General features: G+C 46.0%; 1 protein-coding gene and 1 long non-coding RNA gene across 2 annotated transcripts in view; one reads left to right on the top strand and one right to left on the bottom strand.

Moving 5' to 3' along the window:
- Positions 1 to 3944: 3944 nt before the first annotated feature.
- Positions 3945 to 17852, bottom strand: part of LOC135396061 (dachshund homolog 1-like) — a 41157-nt gene continuing 27249 nt past the window's right edge. Inside the window, exons 3-11 of the mRNA XM_064627107.1 lie at positions 14171 to 14239; positions 10958 to 11204; positions 10533 to 10609; positions 9652 to 9798; positions 8014 to 8268; positions 7477 to 7560; positions 7254 to 7391; positions 5646 to 5711; positions 3945 to 5521 (exon numbers count right to left, since the gene is read on the bottom strand). Coding sequence (XP_064483177.1) covers positions 5514 to 5521; positions 5646 to 5711; positions 7254 to 7391; positions 7477 to 7560; positions 8014 to 8268; positions 9652 to 9798; positions 10533 to 10609; positions 10958 to 11204; positions 14171 to 14239 — 1091 coding nt within the window. The 3' untranslated portion in view covers positions 3945 to 5513. The remainder of the gene's footprint in view (positions 5522 to 5645; positions 5712 to 7253; positions 7392 to 7476; positions 7561 to 8013; positions 8269 to 9651; positions 9799 to 10532; positions 10610 to 10957; positions 11205 to 14170; positions 14240 to 17852) is intronic.
- LOC135394480 (uncharacterized) lies at positions 5389 to 7426 on the top strand. The gene is made up of 2 exons (XR_010422916.1): positions 5389 to 5563; positions 7216 to 7426. It is a non-coding gene; the product is annotated as an uncharacterized LOC135394480 (long non-coding RNA).

The raw sequence follows: 17852 nt of genomic DNA, 5'->3' as shown, positions 1-17852 counted from the left end.
ATATTAAAAGGGAGTCCGGCCATTAATGGGTCATGCCTATACCTGAAGCTTCACCCACTTTTTCAGCTTTCCGACCAATGGAGTCTTGAAATATGGGGCGCTATCGATCAACCTATATCCTCACTATCTGTCCTCGTATCCAACAATTGCAGCGCCATTTTGAGTGGCAATTGGATTGGATGGGATTGAAATGGATACCCCTCGAAATCTGCAAAACTAGTGTATTTTTGGTGCAAATTTGATGAACGCCACCAAGAGAGCGTAAGGCACGTCGGCAATTGTCGTCTGCTTCCGTCGTTGTACCGCTGCCGGCAGAACCACCTGCTGGGACACATTCTCCCCCCAGAAAGGTGTCCAGAAAGGTGAAGAGAGCCTTGAGGGCAGAGCGTTGGTGTGCTGGATGTGGGCAGGGACCAAGCAATTTTGTGATGAATGAAAAAAAAAAGTGACATGGAAATTCAGCTGTCCAGTCTCGTGAAATATGTTCGCGTACATACCCCACCATGGCCGGGGTTGTCAAGCCCGTACCCACCCGGGGCCCGGTGGCTGAAGCCCGAACCCGGCCCGCATAAAAAACGCAAAGCCCGGCCCGCGGGCCGGGCTCGGGCCTTCGGGTAAGCCCGTGCCCGTGCAGTGCTCTAGCACTATCGTGAAAAAGATGAAGCAACGTGGCGGTGGTCGTGCTGAAGAGCTCGCCGTTGTCGCCCTCGCTTAGGGGAAGGTTCCCGAAACAACCCGTTTTCAACACTGCCTTCTTATCTCACCCTGCTCGAAACGACCTTTAGCGGAACGACTTTCATGTTTTATCCCATGTCAAAACGCCCTTTCTTAGAACACCTTCTCGGTTAATCCGGATGGACAAAAGAGGTAGCGCACGGTTGTTCCGGGACAAACAGTCTGTGGACGTTGACCCATGTACAGCATTGACCTACAATTTTCGTGTGGAGACCTGGGAACCGGACATTTCGGAGCGGACGTTTTGGTGCACGGACATTTCGGTACACGGACGTTACGGAGAACGGACACTTCGGTGCACGGACACCCCTGTTAGCCGAAACTGCCAGTTATTGCTAGAGGCCATTTCCGCTGCCGGGTGACACGGACACAAAGGTCATTTATCCTAAGTGACAGTTACTAAATTTGCACTTAATGTGTTGTCTGACAGGTGTATTACACCGTCCGCAGTGGTGGTTCGAGTGACAGGGTTCGTCTCCTCGGGAAATTGCTGGATTTCGTCGCTGCCGATGTTCTATGCATCCAGTTCATAATCTTGTATCTACAGTCCAGCATGACCGTGCTCATCGTCGGGTCGTCCTGTCAGTCTTTCTGGACATCAGGCGTACTTATGACACCGTTTCGCATATTTGTGTCCTGCACGCCTCGCGCGCTTTTGATGTATCCATATTCGACTCTTCTACTAGCTCTAAGACTTCCTTATAGACCGAACCGTTGCTGCCTTTGCGTCCCAGGCCAAAACGCCAAGCATAGCGACCCCCAAGGAGTTCGGCAAGGAAGCTTCGTGTGTCCTACGCTATTTAATGTGGTAAAGGTGGGCCTCAAATTGACAAGTCCTCGAAAAGTGGCATTCTCTGTGTACGTGGATGATATTGCCTGTCAGACAGTAAGAAGATCACGTCGTGCCATTCAGCGCCGCTTGCAGCAGGCTTTAAATCACATGCAAGTTGGGATGGATCTTCGGCCGAAAAATCCGTCGGACTCCCGTTCACACGCAAGGCCATCACAAATTTCCCTTTGTGGGTCGGTGTCAATGAGCTTGACCCTATACGTTTCCACCGCTTCCTGGGCGTGGTCATGGACTCGGATCTTCGATGGATTCGCCACATAAAGTACCTTGAAGGCAAGATAGTGATGGGGTTCCGCTATTCAACATCTTTCTGGACCTAGATGGGGCTGCGATAAGCGCTCGGTTCTTGCAGTTCACAACGCCTTGCTGCGTGTGACAGTGCTTGACGGCCTTCTAGTCCTCCACAAAATTGCCGTATCCTCATTGAATACCCTTCGCAGCTTGCTTGCCCGTAGCCTTCGTCGTTGCCTCGTTGCCATAGAGTTCAAAGAATTGTTCAAACACAGCAAGTTCTTGCGGAAGCTGGGGAACTCCTAATTGAAAGAAACCCTCCTAATAGAAAGAAAGAATTGAAGGAAACAGCTGGACACTTCCTCCGCTTGCGTGCACACAATCGTCGTCACCCGCTTCTCAGGAATATTCGGTACCGCCTCGTAAGTGCTCTGTATCATGTGATGCAGGTGACACGCCCGAGCCTCACTGGCTTCGCAGCTAAGGACGCAACACCGCCGGTGGTCCCGTAGTCTCTTCTGGTCCCACCTCTGTGAGGCCGACAACGGCGAGCCCTTTCACCAGCACCACCTCTTCCCGCTCATTTTAGTGACTCTCCCGGGTCTCGGGGAACGAAGAGACCAGGTTCCTTCTCAGGTCCTTCGGGACCATTTTTCCACACTGGCTGGAACGAAATTCTCCACTTCTGCCAGCGATATACATGGATGGCGCTTCCAGAAATGGCAAGTGCGCAATACAATACATCGTAGATTTTATACCTGGAGTATGGGCAGTGTCCACTGACTTCAAATCTGCACTGAAAGCCACTGGGGACATGGGCGTACCAGGATCGTTCATCCCCGTAGTGACGGACGTGTTAATAGACGAGTTCCGAAAATCCCAGAGTGCTTAGCGCCGCTTTGAACTGTGGGAGATTACTAATACGAAAGAAACGGGTGGCCTCCAAACTGTTCCGATTTCTTCCCTACCAGTCCATTGTCCACGACGTGTCAAGGTCAGCGCAAGCGAAATCTGGAGGATTATTCTTCGTTCCCCCGCTCAGCAAGCGCCCAGGATGCAATGCGTGCGCAAAGAGCACTGGGATTTTCTGAACTCATCTATTGCTTACCGGCTGGTGTACGTAGCAGGTAAGAGAGTAGTCCTGCAGTGGGTTCTAGCTCTGTCGTATCGTGGGGAAAGATCAGTTTGACATCGCCCTAGAAGCAGCTCTTTCTTCTAGCAGACGAGCTACCATTGCACTGCTGAAAGGTGTTCGTCGTTCGATTCTTCGACGCTTATCCCAGGCTTCCCGCGAATGGGCAACTGGCATTCCTTCTACATCTATGCTTGCTTGAATTGACCCAACGCTCGCTTACCGGATGCCATATACGTCTCGTCAGCATACTGCATCAATTCATCGGATGTAATTCAATGTGCCTTTTACAGCTCACTGATTTACCGCTGCCGCCAAGTTCACTCTCCAAGATGGCGTCACTGCGTTGATTTGGAAAATCAAACCTGGAACACATCCTTCTCAATTGCCCGCACTACCACGCTTGTCGTCATCTCATGTCGTCGGATTTTTCCACGTCCAGACTCAGGACTTTCAGTATGGAGTCCTTCTCAAAGTGCCGCTCCGGACTATGTCTTCCTACCTAATCCTAGAACCCTACCTAATGTATGCAGTTGCAATCCACTGTCTCACAATGTGCTCTCGCAAAATATCGTTTCTCCATGAGACGTAGAAGTAGCTTGGAATTAATTTCTGGCTTTAAGATGTATGACGTATAGATGCGCGCGATCTAGCAACATTGTTAGTCCGACGTTAGTTATACGTGAACCTGAGCTTGAGAAAGATTCGACCGATAAGGTGCCTGCACCGTTGCTAGGAGATAGACGCTGGATCACATGATGACGTCGTCTACCCTTGGAGAGACCGAAACTATGAAGCTTTACCGGTTCTTTCGAATATGGTCGGAAATGCGCAATGTTCACTCACGGCATTTATGCCTTACGTGTACTCATTCTTTGGGCGAGGTTGATTTACAATACAAGATAATATATATATATATATATTAAATATAAATCCGGAGTGGCACTGTGAGCTCTCATTGGATTCAGCGTGCACATTATACAGAAAAGGACATGATTCAACGTGTGGCATCTTTATTTTCGCTACCACTCTGGCACTTAAATACGGAAAAGGGACATCGGCGGCCTAGGTTTCGATAAGCGAGTTACGACAGACACTGGGTACAAATAACACTGAATGAAAGTCGTCGTAAAATTTACATTCGGCTCCACCCGATAGCAAGTAGATGACGCTAGTGTGTTTTAAATAGCGCGATGTCATTGAACATGTGCTGTTGAGCGCGACAACCTACTTAGCTTGTGCCGTTGCACGATCGAATGCTGTACAGGCTCACAACATTCTGCAATAAACAGTGCTGTGTTCGAAGCAAAAACTCTATTATCTGTGTAGCGTGTATGCTTGCATGGGAGGAAAGAAAGAATGAGCAGGTGCACTGACGTAGCTACATGACGATGCTAATCTGGGAATCCCATCTTTTTCTTTCTTTTGCAGGTTGTTTATAACCATAGACCTGTCCTGTGCCTGTTTTTACTATGAGTTCATTTCTGTATTGCTTCGTGTAAATCTAATGGCGGAACTGCACATCGTATAACTGTCTTCCAACCACATAAAATTGTCAATTTAACCCACGAATGTGTTAAAGATTACCAGCATCCCTGAACTTTACAGGAGCCACATTCATGTGCAGAAATTAACCGTCAACATCTCTTTTGTTTTCTCGGGCAGTGGCTCGAGTGCTGTTAAACTATCCGTGTAGCGAAGCGAAATCTACAGCATGAATATCGTTTTAAGGGAGAGGCATCAGGTACACCTTGACCCAGCGTGATGAAACATCGCTAGTCTGTTACTAGGATTCCGCGTTTAGAGCATTTTCCTTCGATATTTTTTCGTTTTTGCTGGCAGTAAATTTGCGAGAGAAATCCAGTTGGCGATTGGTATTTAGTAAACTCTAGGAACACGGAACCCTATTCATTACTCGCATAATTTTAAGTTGCATCCCCCATGCAAGTTCATTCCTGCTGCTCCCTACCTCCTGCAGGTCGGCGAAAGGAATTTTGCATACCGGCATACACGCAACATGTCTTCTAAAACTTACAGTGTGGTACATACTCATCATATGATAGACTTAGTTTCACCGGACATCGTATAGTACACCCTAACGTCGTGAACGGAAAGGCTTATTCTCAAGCTGCTCCTGAAACATCTTGTGGCGAGGTCTGTGGTACTCCCGGTCCCAGAGTCACCACTCATTGTGGAAATGACAATGCAGCATGAGGTGCACAGTAACCGCTGAATCTGGCGAAAAGATAAAAAAAAAAAAAAAGAAAGGGTCACGCAGGGCACAAGCACCGGTGCTGCCATAGCAGACGACACTGGTATGGGTCATAACAGACGAAGTCCAAGGGTGCGTCGTTGTCGCGAAAGAGACACAACACTTGTAGAGTTCGGTCAACTGCGAGTAAATGTCCGCTGGCCTTGATATGAAAAGTGCGTGGACGATATGTGAAAACGTTGAACACGGCGTCGCTTCGAAGACACGTGGTTCATAGTTCACAGCTTCGCGCTCGATGTGCGTGTTCACCACGTGAAATGGCTGCAGGATTTTTGTCAGGCATTGCCTTGGTCCTATCGACCTGTGGAAGAAAGGATATTCAGCCATTAGCTGCGAAAGTGTGGTAAGCCAGTTCATACCTGCGGCCACTTTGCCGTATTTGTTGCGTGATTTATTTATTTCAGTCGAGAATTCCATTTGCTTACTTTTCACGCTGTTGTCAGACTCCATGGCTACAGTGTCGTCAGTTTTGGTCTCCTCTTGCATTGTTTCTGAAAGTACAAGTATGACATTGTATCGTAATGTGGGACAACCATAGAGTGTTTATGAGTTTGCATTACAACATTGACTCCTCTACCATGAAACGTATTTCATTCTAGATACAGCACAGGTGCCTGTGCCTGACACTTGACCTAACATAAAACATAATTCTAGTATATTGTTTTTGCCACGAGCCCGACATTCTAGCCATGCGGCAGAAGTTGCGAGAACTATATTTGCGTTGCAGCCATAGCTCGCCATTTTGGGCCTCGAAACTCACGGGCACAGTCACGTGATAAGGCGTGAGTTCAGCCGCGGCTACGAACTCACGTGAAGGTCGACATGTTGTATACGGTGAGCTCGATCATGCCGCATATTAGCGCCTCACCAGATAACATCACAGTCTGTTCTGTTTACAAGTGTGATGTTATCCGGTGAGTGCACTAACATGCGGCATGATCGAGCTCACTCATATGCGATGCCGACCTTCACGTGAGTTCGTAGCCGCGGCTGAACTCACGCATTATCAGATGATTGTGATTGTGAGTTTCGCGGCCCGAAATGCCGAGCTATATGGTTGCAGCGTTCCCTTATCATATCCTCAAGAAGACTTTTCGTCTACGCTACGTGATAAGGCTTCTTCAATCTTCGCGTGACGTCATGCGACATTTGAAATGTTGGTTTGTGGGTTGACCGTTGAGCTCGCAGGCGCCTGTTTGAATTTCTTGCTAGCGAGAAATATCTGTTTCCCTCGTTGCTGCTGATATCAGTGACATTTGGCAGAACGACCTAAAGGTCAAAGGCGTCTTTTTATGTCGACCCTCAGAGCACCGTTCTTTTTTTATCGACGTCATTCAGCTCACACACTACTGGAACAGAACCATTGCAACTGTGCATTCACTTTGATGCTAAAGCACGTGTCACTGAGCATCACTAGGTGCTATGCGCATACCTTACACAAAGCATCCTGCCTGTGATTTGATTATGTCCTTCTGTGATGCAATTGGGAGAAAATATTTCAAACGCGACAGACATTCACATAAGGTACTGCAAGGCAACAGACAGGCAATGCGTGTTAGCGGCGTAATTTAACAGTATCTTGTAAAGGGAGCGCAACAAGTTCTACACGTGACAGGTCACTCTTAAGATTCTCAACCTGCTAGCTAAATTGCGGCAACTGGGGCGACGTCTGGTGGGAAATAATTCCAAATTCGTCAAGCAACAGTGAGCTATGTTGCCAAGAATGACTTGCTGCTCCTGATTAGTAGCAGCCTTTTTTTTTTCTTTTTCGTTTCACATTCAGCGTTATCTGCATGCAATAGTTTTGACGCCGTACGGGACGAGCAATGCGAAGTTAGTGGTAACTTGACGCAGTGCTGGCCGTAGTTTTGAATTTTAATTTTTCAAAAAGCTATGACTGTAATGGGGAACAAAATTGTGACGTAAGAGTGCTAGCGGCACATAGTATCGAATCGATAAATTTTCTTAGATTGCACTTTTCTTTCTTTACGGCAGCTTCAAGAGAAGCTCGGGAGTCATATGGTTTTATGCACCTTTGGGAATTTGCGAGTCGCTGAGCGTTGTGCGCAGAGCCTCTTCATAACGTGCCCTCTTCTTGACTTCACCTTCCAGTTGGTCCTGGACCTGTCTTCTGCAACGCTTTTCCCGGCGTAGCCGCTTCTGGTAGAACACTGCAAATGAATAAACAATTTTCACGACTGTTTCACAGCGGATCCGCGACTCTGATAATGAAAAGCCGTGGCCGATGTCCCTTACGTCGTCTGCTCTGTTCTTCTTGCAACTTTTTCTCCAGTCCCTCACGCAGTTCACGTTCTCTGAGAATCTCAACTTTCAGCTCCGCTGTAAGAACAAGTCCAATGAATAAGCACAGGTTGGCCACAAAGACTGAGGACAAGCACGACCCTATAACCGCAAAGTTAAATTTCTTGAGCTGAAATGCGCGGGACTCATTTTTGAAACCGTTACAACAGGTAAAGGTGGGGAACCTATGCAAGAAATATAGCCAGAACAGTTCCATGTTTCACGTTTGATTGAATCGTCTCTGATTGAACTGATGTTTTTCCTACGTCACCTCAAAGCAGCCCAATGGTGTCTGCATGAGGCCAACTTGCTGTTATACGCTGAGCATGATCAGGGAATACGGGTGAACCATCACCCTCAACTGCGTTCTACAGATAACTGTGCATATGTTGTACAGCTAACATAACCTGACACCTGGACCTGTCCTAAACCTAAAACACCTGTGACACCTAAAAGAGTTGCTTCCAGATGAGCTCATGTGAGAGTGATTACCTCTCTCCATATGGACTCTTTGCTCTTGGCGTCTAGCGTTTTCTTCAGCAACTTTAAGGAGGCCAAGGATGTTTTGCAGTAACGTTTCGATAGACCCAATGCCACCACCTAACAGGCCGTTCTTCTCGGCGAGTTGCAGCAGCTGGCTGTCGGGACCTTCAGAGCCTGCTCTCGGTCCACCGCTGTCGCTTAGTTTTGAGTCCCTGTCACCTCCCGCACTGGAAACACTGTCTTCGGAGTCCTCGCTCATGTCACCTTTAAGGGAAACTCAAATTATTTTTCGTGCCGCTTCGTGCGGCACTATTCACGCTGAGATCTCGCACGACAAGCTATACGAGGGTGGTACCATAAGTTTCCGGCCCGACCAACTTTTAATAGTCATAGAGACGAAACAAGTGTATCACTTTTCGACATAATCACCCTTAACTTCGATGCACTTTTGACACCTTTCACCAGCATTCTTATACCGTTGAAAAAATAGTCCGAAGTTTTGTCCGCAGAATGCTGGAAAACTGCCTCTTGCACCTCACTATCGTTTTGAAATCTCCGTCCTCTGAGATCCCTCTTCAAGTTTGAGAACAGGAAGTAGTTACTCGGTGCCAAGTCCGGACTGTAGGGTGGGTGGTGGATTGTGATGAACTCCTTCAGTGCAGTCTTGGCAACAGAAGCCGTGTGGACAGGGGCATTGTCCTGGAGCAACCGGACACCTCGACTCAACCTGCTGCGCCTCTCTTCCTTGGTGTTCCTCTCTTTGAAGTCGATGAGGAGGATCTCGTGACAATCTCAAAATATTGTTGCCATGATCTTCTTTGTGGATTGTGTGACCTTGGCTTTTCTTGGGGGTGCTTCTCCTGGTTTGCACAATTCCATCGACTCCTTTTTAGAAAGGGGATCATAGTAGAGCACCATAGGCTCATCCCCTGTGACAATTGACTTCAATATTTCTTTTTCGTTCTCTTGACAGAGCTCCAAAAACTCTTTGGCACAGACGACGCGCTGTTACTTTTGAACTGACGAGAGAAGTCGTGGCACCCATCTCGCACTGACCTTTTTCATGTGAAGGCCCTCGCCGATGATGCGAAAAACGGTTGTTTTGGAAAGCCCCAGCCTTTCTGAGATTTCCTTCACCTTCAGACGCCTGTCGCTCAGCACTTCCTCCTCGACACGAGAGAAAATTTCTTGTGTCACCACTTCCACTGGACGACCATCACGTGGATCATCTTCGATGGACTCTTGCCCCAGTCAAAACTGCTTAGCCCAGTCTTCTACCGTTGTGTACGACGGAGAGGCTTCCCTGTACACGTTGTCCAGTCGCGCTTTAATTTCCCTAGGCGAAAGTCCCTCTCTTATCAAGAATTTTATCACAGTAGTTGATTTTTTCCATTTTAACTGAAAAGTGCACCCTGGCTGTTTGAAATGCCGCTCTCCAACCGACAAAAGCATGGAGAGGGTTGAGGGTGGTGCTCCGGCGCTCCAACAGATGGCGCCACGCGTCCTTAATCGTATTTTCAAATTCTCGCGCATTTTCTACCTCGGGCCGGAAACTTATGGAACCACCCTCGTACTTAAGTCGAAAACCTGGGACGATATGTGCTGGATTATAAATAAGGATAGATGAGCCAAGGAGTAATAACTTGCCGGAATCTTTCTCGTCGCCGTAGTCAGACTCTCCCTGAATTTCATCATCCTCATCTTCGCCCTTTATGCAACCTTCTCGCAATCGGGTCCCGCCACTTTGGGAGAGGTTGAGAGCTGACGCAGCGTTATCGTTCTCTTCCCGTGGCCCTGCAACAGAAGTTAGCCACATCCGTTGAGTAAGACGTTTCGGAAATTATGTGGCCATGTGAATGTTGACTGTGTGGAATAATTGTCAGCGCGCTGAGTTGAAGATTCAAGTATTTTGTGTTAGGCACGGGGTAAGCAAAAGAAGGAGGCTTCCGAAAGCGTGTTGGATTACAGAGGAAAGCGTGCGGAAAGTAACGATATGGGTCAAGTGTGAACACGGAACCGTTAGAGTCTAGTAAGTGCTGTGTCACGTTGGAAAGCTAACGGAGGAGCTTTGCACGATCCCTTTTAAGGACCATTTAGACACATTAAGCTTGATACCGCTAAGCAAGCAGCTGTAAAACCGAAATTGGAAAACTAGTGGTTTATTTCACATGACTAGCCCCAAATTCCTGGCCCACTTTACTTTGTTTTTCCTTTTCTTCAAGAAGGAGGCAATCTCTCCTTCCTTCCACTATGGTGCTGATGTAGATGTCGCAGCAGGTATAAATGTGTTTTGTCAACGCCACCTGGAGTAAGCAAAGCCTGATGGCTTAAACGACCTGATGTATCATCAAGACTCTGCCAATTACGGCCGTGCTCCGGCGGCCGTATCTATGGAGATGAGCCATCATGAGACGCAAGGGCAGTCACTTGTAGCCACGGAAAGTCTCTGTTTGAAATCGTCTGCGGCGTCAGGCATTCTTTATTGGTGACGTTGGCAATGTTCGAAAAAGGTACTGAATTGTTCTTACATCCGGGACTCCTCGGTTTCCGGTTAGAATCGGATCCACGCGACTTGCTGTCTCTCTCTCCGTTGTCGTCTGCGTTCCTGTAACAGGAAGATTATTAAAGTAAATATATATATATATATATATATATATAAATGAAGAAAAATAGCATACGCTCTTTGGCTGCACGTTGAACATATGTTTATAAGTCCCAAACGTCGCCACGCCAGCATTGGACAGCTGTTTCGGCCTTATTGGGCCTTCATCAGCAATGCGTAGGTGTGCGACGTTTGAGTGAGTGGCGTCGGAAGGTCACGTGGAACGTGATGTCCTAGTAAGGACATCACGTCTCTGTGTTGGGCATCATCGTTTGTTACGATGTTGGACATCGAGGAAATTTTGGAATTTTAGTTCGTTTATATCGATCTCAAACTATGAGAACTACTGACCTTGGGTTGCAGAGGTCCACGCCCGCAGCGTACTGTCTGGCCTTGTCTTGTTGGCGACCCAAATGCGCCTGCGCAATGGAAGCCAGGGGCAGACCTAGGCCCCCAGACAGCAGATGACGTTGGTAGGCATTGGCATGTTGACTTCCCAGCCCAAGCATGCTTAGTGAGGGGTCTACGTGAGGTGGTCCTAGGCCTGGAGGGTAGCCACCACTGGCCTTGCCGTCAGCGCCTCCTGCGGCTTGTTGCCCTAAATTCGACAAAGAAGAATAAGCGTTAACCTTAATGACATTAAGTCCCAACAACATGAAGTATGTTTGTGCAAGCGAAAAGATGGACTATATGCAAAGGTGACATAAAAGTGTATTTCTAGGTTAGTGCATTTCCAAGACCGATAGTGACGCCGCTTATAGCAGTTGACGGACGATGCGTGCTTTACTTTCGCACGTTGAAACCGAAACAAACCAATTTAAAATGCGTCTCTGAAATGAATTCAGCGGTTGGATTATTTACGTAAATTATTTCAGCGTTTTCGATAGTTTTTTTCCACGCGCAGTTTCAAAGTGGGGCATATTTCTTTTGTAAACGAAACCTGCTGAATTCACGTTTTGCCCGTCCAATTCTATTCTATTCAGTAAAGGAAAACATTGTAAAGAACGCTGGAAAGTGGTTTTACCGAGTTTGTAATAAAGGACTGTTTTGAAATATGTCCAGTGGGTTTGTTACGTCCAACTGTGTCACAAAAACCCGTTTCGCGACTCACAGAGCCCTTTTCACAGTTCAATAACAAATATTTCATAACAATGTGGCTTTGTCTACTTCGCACGGAAACCTATGCTGCTGCTCTCGTTTTTTGTCCACGTGTGTGCAGCTGATACTGCATAACGGACTTTTCATTTCGTTTCGATGTTCCCCAGCTAACTGTCTGAGAGTTAACGCATGCAGAGTTAACCTGAATTACTCTCTCTCTCTCTCTCAAACGGATCTATGTGGCCTATGCCCTTTTGTAAAGACGAGGTGCTGATTGCTATAATGGTGATCTCCGTACGCACTACCATACCACCACCATGCACGACAAGATATTCCAAATGAAGTTGAATACGTATACAGGAAGCACAGAAGAGACAAATGTCGTGTACTCAGACGAGCGACATTCCCCAGAACAGTCCAGCGGAAGACGCGAAAAATGTCATAGCTTTCTGCTGCCACGTAGGCAACACGGTCCGTCGTGTATTTGCGTGCGCTGCGAACTGTGGGCAATATTCTGCGTCGCAGCCCCGACATATTCCATAGCAGACGACAGAAAAAGACGCAGACGCCGTCGTCTGCTAAGTGCCCTGTACGCCACTCCAGACATTCCACCACCGTGCGAATACTCAACTGAAGACGCGGAGGAACTTCTGCCCGTGAGTAGCTTCTTGCTTTTTCTTCCACGAGAGTATTCCCTGTGAATGTCGTTCGTGTGGATACACGAATAATAGAGAGACCGACAGTGAATAAATGGAGACGTACGATTCTGCCTCTCCCTCGGCAATGAACACACCATTACTCGACGCCAATGTTTCTTGGTGCGTTTTCATTAATCGTACTAAGTAATGCAGGAGCTATTAAAAAAATGCAAACCTCGCATACCACACATCATAAAACCTTTCATTAAGGACCTGATCACTCTCCCTGCCCGCAGAGAAGCACGCATAAAAGCGCCGCATATTATCGACCTCAACCGAGAAATATGTAAGATACGTCAAGGAATTCATCTTGACCGTTTTTTGGCCGTACATTTAAGTCGCAGATAAGAGAATATTTATGCCTGTCGAAAGAAAACGCGAAATCTATTATTACACGCGAGCAGTTCTGACGAACGCTTTGGTCTTTTCCAGTAATATTCATAATGTTATTGGACATGGGTGGGGCAGGGGAGATAAAAATTAATGCGAATCAATACTGGCACGCAACCAAGCTCTGTCTTATGTTGAGCTATACGTTCGACGGATGAATAATAAGAAAAAGCGAATTCTGTGCCAGGAATAAAAGGACGGATAAAAGCAAAAAAATCGTCAATGGTACCGCCTCCACAATTTTGGTTCCGCATCACGGTAATGAAACTCGTGATCGGTCGTCGAGGTGATTGTAAAAGTCGTATATCATTAAAAGTATCGAAGAGAAAGAGCGATGAGTTATGGCTGACCTGCATTTCTAACCGCGTGTGCGGGCGGGCATACTGTTCTGAGTGGAGGATTTCGCTGTGTTAGCGTTACAGGAAAGTGATTTGCTAGTGGATATTTAAATTTGAATTGTTATTTACAAGGTCCATTCTCTTACATATTGCAGGTGGGAGTGATGAAGCTATATATTCGTAAGAAAAACTGATCCGTAATGACTATTTTCTTTTCTCTTCTTCTTCTCTTACAAAACCAGAACTTGCAGCTACTTTCCGCCGATAACGGCAGGCAGACTGCTCTGTCTCAAACCCGGTTTACTCCACTCCGTATTAGCACACTGGCGTTGTAGAGGACGCAGAACACATCCTTCTTAGGTGTGGAAAATACGGTGACACTCGAAGGGTTTTAGAGACGAGCTTGTCTCGTGTGGACTCCCGAGCCTTCGACATCGCGAAACTGCTAGGTCCTCCGTCGTCCGACAACACGCTGAGGGCACTTGAAGTTTCTCTACTTACGACTAGGCTAATGGACATTCTATGACGTACTAAGTGTGTGCTTCCCCAGTGATGCCTGTTCTTGTTTGACATTTTACACTCACTCGTTTGGAACTCTTGAACTACATGTTGCATATCCATCTGTTTGTATTCACCGTATGTATGCGTTCTGGGGTACCTAGTCCAACGTTGTTGCGACTCACACCACCCCTTTTTTTCTCTTTATCACATCACCACCAGCACACAAAGCAGGGGATGAATTTTATATCTTAAAAATGAAACTTCACCGCATAAGAGGCTCACAGCATAGCTCACTCACAAGATTACAATGCAGAGTAGAAGTGAAGAAAGACAAAAAACCTGCTTCCGTTTTGTGTCCTGTTTTTAGTTTGCGCTCATATATGTCTTAGCATCTACTTTCAACGATATCTTTGCATTGTCGTGCTTCCGTTTTATATTAGCTCTTGTATACGGAAATTCCAAACATGATGTAACTAAGCGCCCTCACATAATTGCTCTTGTGCGTGCAAGAATAGCTAGCACGTGGAAGGGTCACTCACCTTGACTCCACATCTTGAAAAGCATGGCTGGAAAGTTGTAATCCCCATCTTCATCACCGCGTACGTAATCTGAAGAGAGTTGAAAATATGCACCTTTAACTTTTATTTCTTCTGAACCAAAGAGCACGTTATACTTCGCTTTCAAAACAATATCAGCAAAACACAAACAAAACAAACAAAATATCCGACACGAAATACAAAAACTCTGTGGGACCCCGAAGGCCATCGAATGGAACATGATCAGGTTGGAGAAATACGTGGCATTTGAGGTGAAAAGTTGTCGTTCGATGCAATGGGGCAACTTCAAAAAGAAAAATTAGCGAGACGGTTGGTTAACTGTCCACAGTAATGGGTGTGATTGTGAACCTTCGCTTCACAGATGTGTTTATATTGGAAGAAGTGATGAGAGGGTCACACGGGAGATAATTGAAACGTAACAGATATCGCGGATGGAGCATGCTTGTGGGAGTATACCGTCCATTTCGTTTTCAGGTAAGCAGCTGGCGTATCTGGGAATGTAGTACACAAGGCAACCGCCAGACGGCTCTGGACTACTGATCCCACATGTTGAATGTTCTTCAACACAGTCGTTAGGTACAATGATCGTGCGTATTCTTCTTTCCTTTGTCTGTCGTCATAAGGTCTGCGCTTGGTCTCGCATCATGCTACATTGGAGCGTGGCAAACCCTTCAACAACAAGACTCTGCTGCAGTGGTTTACCCAGGATTTCGTCCTTGGGGGGAGGGGGGGGGGTTGGGTTCTGCAAGGGGGTGTATTTACATGCTTTTCACTCAATATTACGCAATCTCACTAGGTTTTAGGGGGTCTCCTCCAGATTTTGGGGGGTGTTAGGGGGGTGTAGGGGGGGGCGATAAATCACTGCTCTGCAGCAACTATAAGGTGACAGTGATGCCTAAAAGAAGGCACAAGTAGAGTGAAATCTCTTGCGCCAATATGAAATCCAAAAAAGTGGAATAGCTTCGCAGAGTTCTGGAAATTACTTTTACTTTGTAATGCATTACCATTACTCATTACAATTTTGGAAGGTAATGCATTAAACTATACTCATTATTTTTACATAATTAGTAATGCATTACTAATGCCACTACTTTGGCGTTACATTTCCCCCAAAATCTCTAACGCAGTCCTATATGGTATTTGAAGAGCGCACCGTAAAGAGACGTGATTAGTCTTTTGCTTCGATACACATCACCGGTGATAATAATTATAGTCGCTGCAAAAGCGATACTTAAGAATGATTTCATCGAGAGATGAGAGCAGTATGTTTTATGTAAATGAGTAGCCATGGGTGAGATTAATTGCAGAGTAGAAGTAGTTCGTGTACAAAGACTCCACTTGAACTATGTCTTCCTTCTTGGTCAGGTGATCGGTGACAAAGGTAATTGAAAAAAAAAAAAAAAAGAAGAAAGAAACAGCTTGGGGATTTTCCTTGCTTTTACTTTCGTAACTGCTGGAAGAGTTTTCAACTCGAGTAATGTCATTACATTACACATTGCCAAGATGTAATGCATTACAGGTAAAACATTACTTTGTAATGCATTGCTCCCGATCCCTGGAGCTTGGTCGGTACACCTTGATTGAATAAAAATATTGTTATTACGTTGTTCATTCCCCTGCGTCTTTGGAGCGACATTGCGTGACGAAGCGAGAATACGCAGAATCGGTGCTCGTCCGGCACTGTATTTACTTGCGCAATTGTCTAATTTCTCTCGAGGGATAGTGTCGCCCGTCAAAGTGGTATGATCATATGCGTGTGAAAAGATGTGACAATGTGGAGCCACGCGTTGAGGAACGCTATGACGGAGGGATCCGACATGCTGTACGGCAAATATCCGTTCCCTTTTAAACAATTCTGCGAACGTGCTCGCCAGTGCATTCTCTGTGTGCCGGCTGATAATATTTTCTATTGTATAAAATTCTTTCCACAGACAGTTTTGCTCGGTGATCTTACGCATTAAGTTGGTACAACCCTGCCGATAAATACTTTTCGGTTTATCGCAGATTTGCGTAACAGAGCTTAGAAACTCTGCTCCTTGGCTCTGCTTTCCTTTTTGTAAATATAGGAAAGGAACCTATGGAAATCTGTCTAGAGTACAAAAAATAAAAAAGAAAGAGAAGAGAGAGAGAGAGCGATAGGAAAAGAAAAACGAGATTTATTTCGCGTTCGCTGCGTCGCCTCACAGACATAGCCAATGTAGCCATGTAGCTGCCAAACATAGACAGCCAAAAAGGGAAAAGAAGCGTAACTTGCTGGCATCCTTAAAACTTCACCTCGCAGAAGATACACGTAATTAGCGAAAATTTTTTCACCCTGCGGTTTAGTTCGAACTTCCCATGTAAGCCATCGCGGCGCCGGCTTAATTAATTTTAAGTTGTGCTTTCAGACCAAACCGCTCTATGTATCCAAATTACGCTTTATTCTGCTTATGGCTCGAAATATGGCCCTATGTGCTTCATTAATCCGTGTAGATCTCTGTACCCCAGCACAGCCTTGCAGCGTCGAATCTCTTTGCGAACTTTAGACCTTGACACATCCCAATCTTCCAATTATTCAATCGGCAGTGCACGAAATTATCGGGCATAATGGGCTATAATAGTATTGCCCCTATAATTGTACAGGAGCGTCCTGAAGCACATTATTGTGAAGTGGCATTAAGAACTAGAATCAGAAGGAAAAAGAAAAAATTGGAGACACGGTATCAAAATGATCGCACGTCCCATTTTTGTTTTAAATGTGCTCAGAATTCCTCAGTGCCTTCATCTCGTTTGAACTGACACGTCCACTGGAGTAGAACATGTACATCTGTTCAAAGGCGTGATCATGAGTCGCAGTGCAGCGGAGATGAGTCGACAGAATTGACGTACGAAGATGAGGTATGAAGGCGTAATAAGGAACTTCTCGTTCAGATGGAATATTTTTTTCGCGCCGATCTTCGTTGCGTCAGCACAAATCTGTAAAACACTGTTGTCGATGCACGTCTAGCGATCAAAAGTACCTCACATAATCAGATCGTCTGGGATGAAACTTGAAGTTCACGCACTGAGGAATTGTTACGATGTTGGTGCCTGGGTAGACATTTTTTTCTTGTAGTAAATGTTGATTAAATCATCCATCGTGACGTCAAACAAAACTCGTATATAAACTTTAGTCTGATGGACGCGTGTAACGAGTGATACAACATGCTGCCGATACTACTACATACTGTACAATGTAGTGTACACAAGTACAAGTACAGCTCCGGTCAACGGTATCAATAACAATGGAAAAAATATGGTCTCGTTCCCGAGCGCGATTACAACAACGTTTGGGGCCATGAGGAAATCTTAATTGAACAAAATTATTCTGTTAGTTTAACGCAAGGATTTTGTTCACTTAACATTCCCCCAGTGCACCAAGGGTGGCTGTTATCGCGCTAGGAAGTGAGGCCGATTTTTTCCAAGTGTTATTATTAAGGTTGACCGGAGTTGTACTGTACAAGAGTAAATTTTCGCGAATTTCTTGATCGTCCTTTTCCCGTGACTTTAAAGTCATGGGAAATATTATTAACGATACAGAAAAGTGTAGAAAAAATGTAATTTACAACGAACGAGTTTGACTACGCCGAACTGATCCGTTGAGTGCAATCTATATTGTAGCGCTATTTTAGTACACATTTAGCAC

The sequence above is a fragment of the Ornithodoros turicata genome, chromosome 5 (genome assembly GCF_037126465.1).
Source record: "Ornithodoros turicata isolate Travis chromosome 5, ASM3712646v1, whole genome shotgun sequence".
Classification (NCBI taxonomy): Eukaryota; Metazoa; Arthropoda; class Arachnida; order Ixodida; family Argasidae; genus Ornithodoros; species Ornithodoros turicata.
Note: the sequence above shows the minus strand (reverse complement) of the source record. Positions and strands in the feature narration are given on the sequence as shown.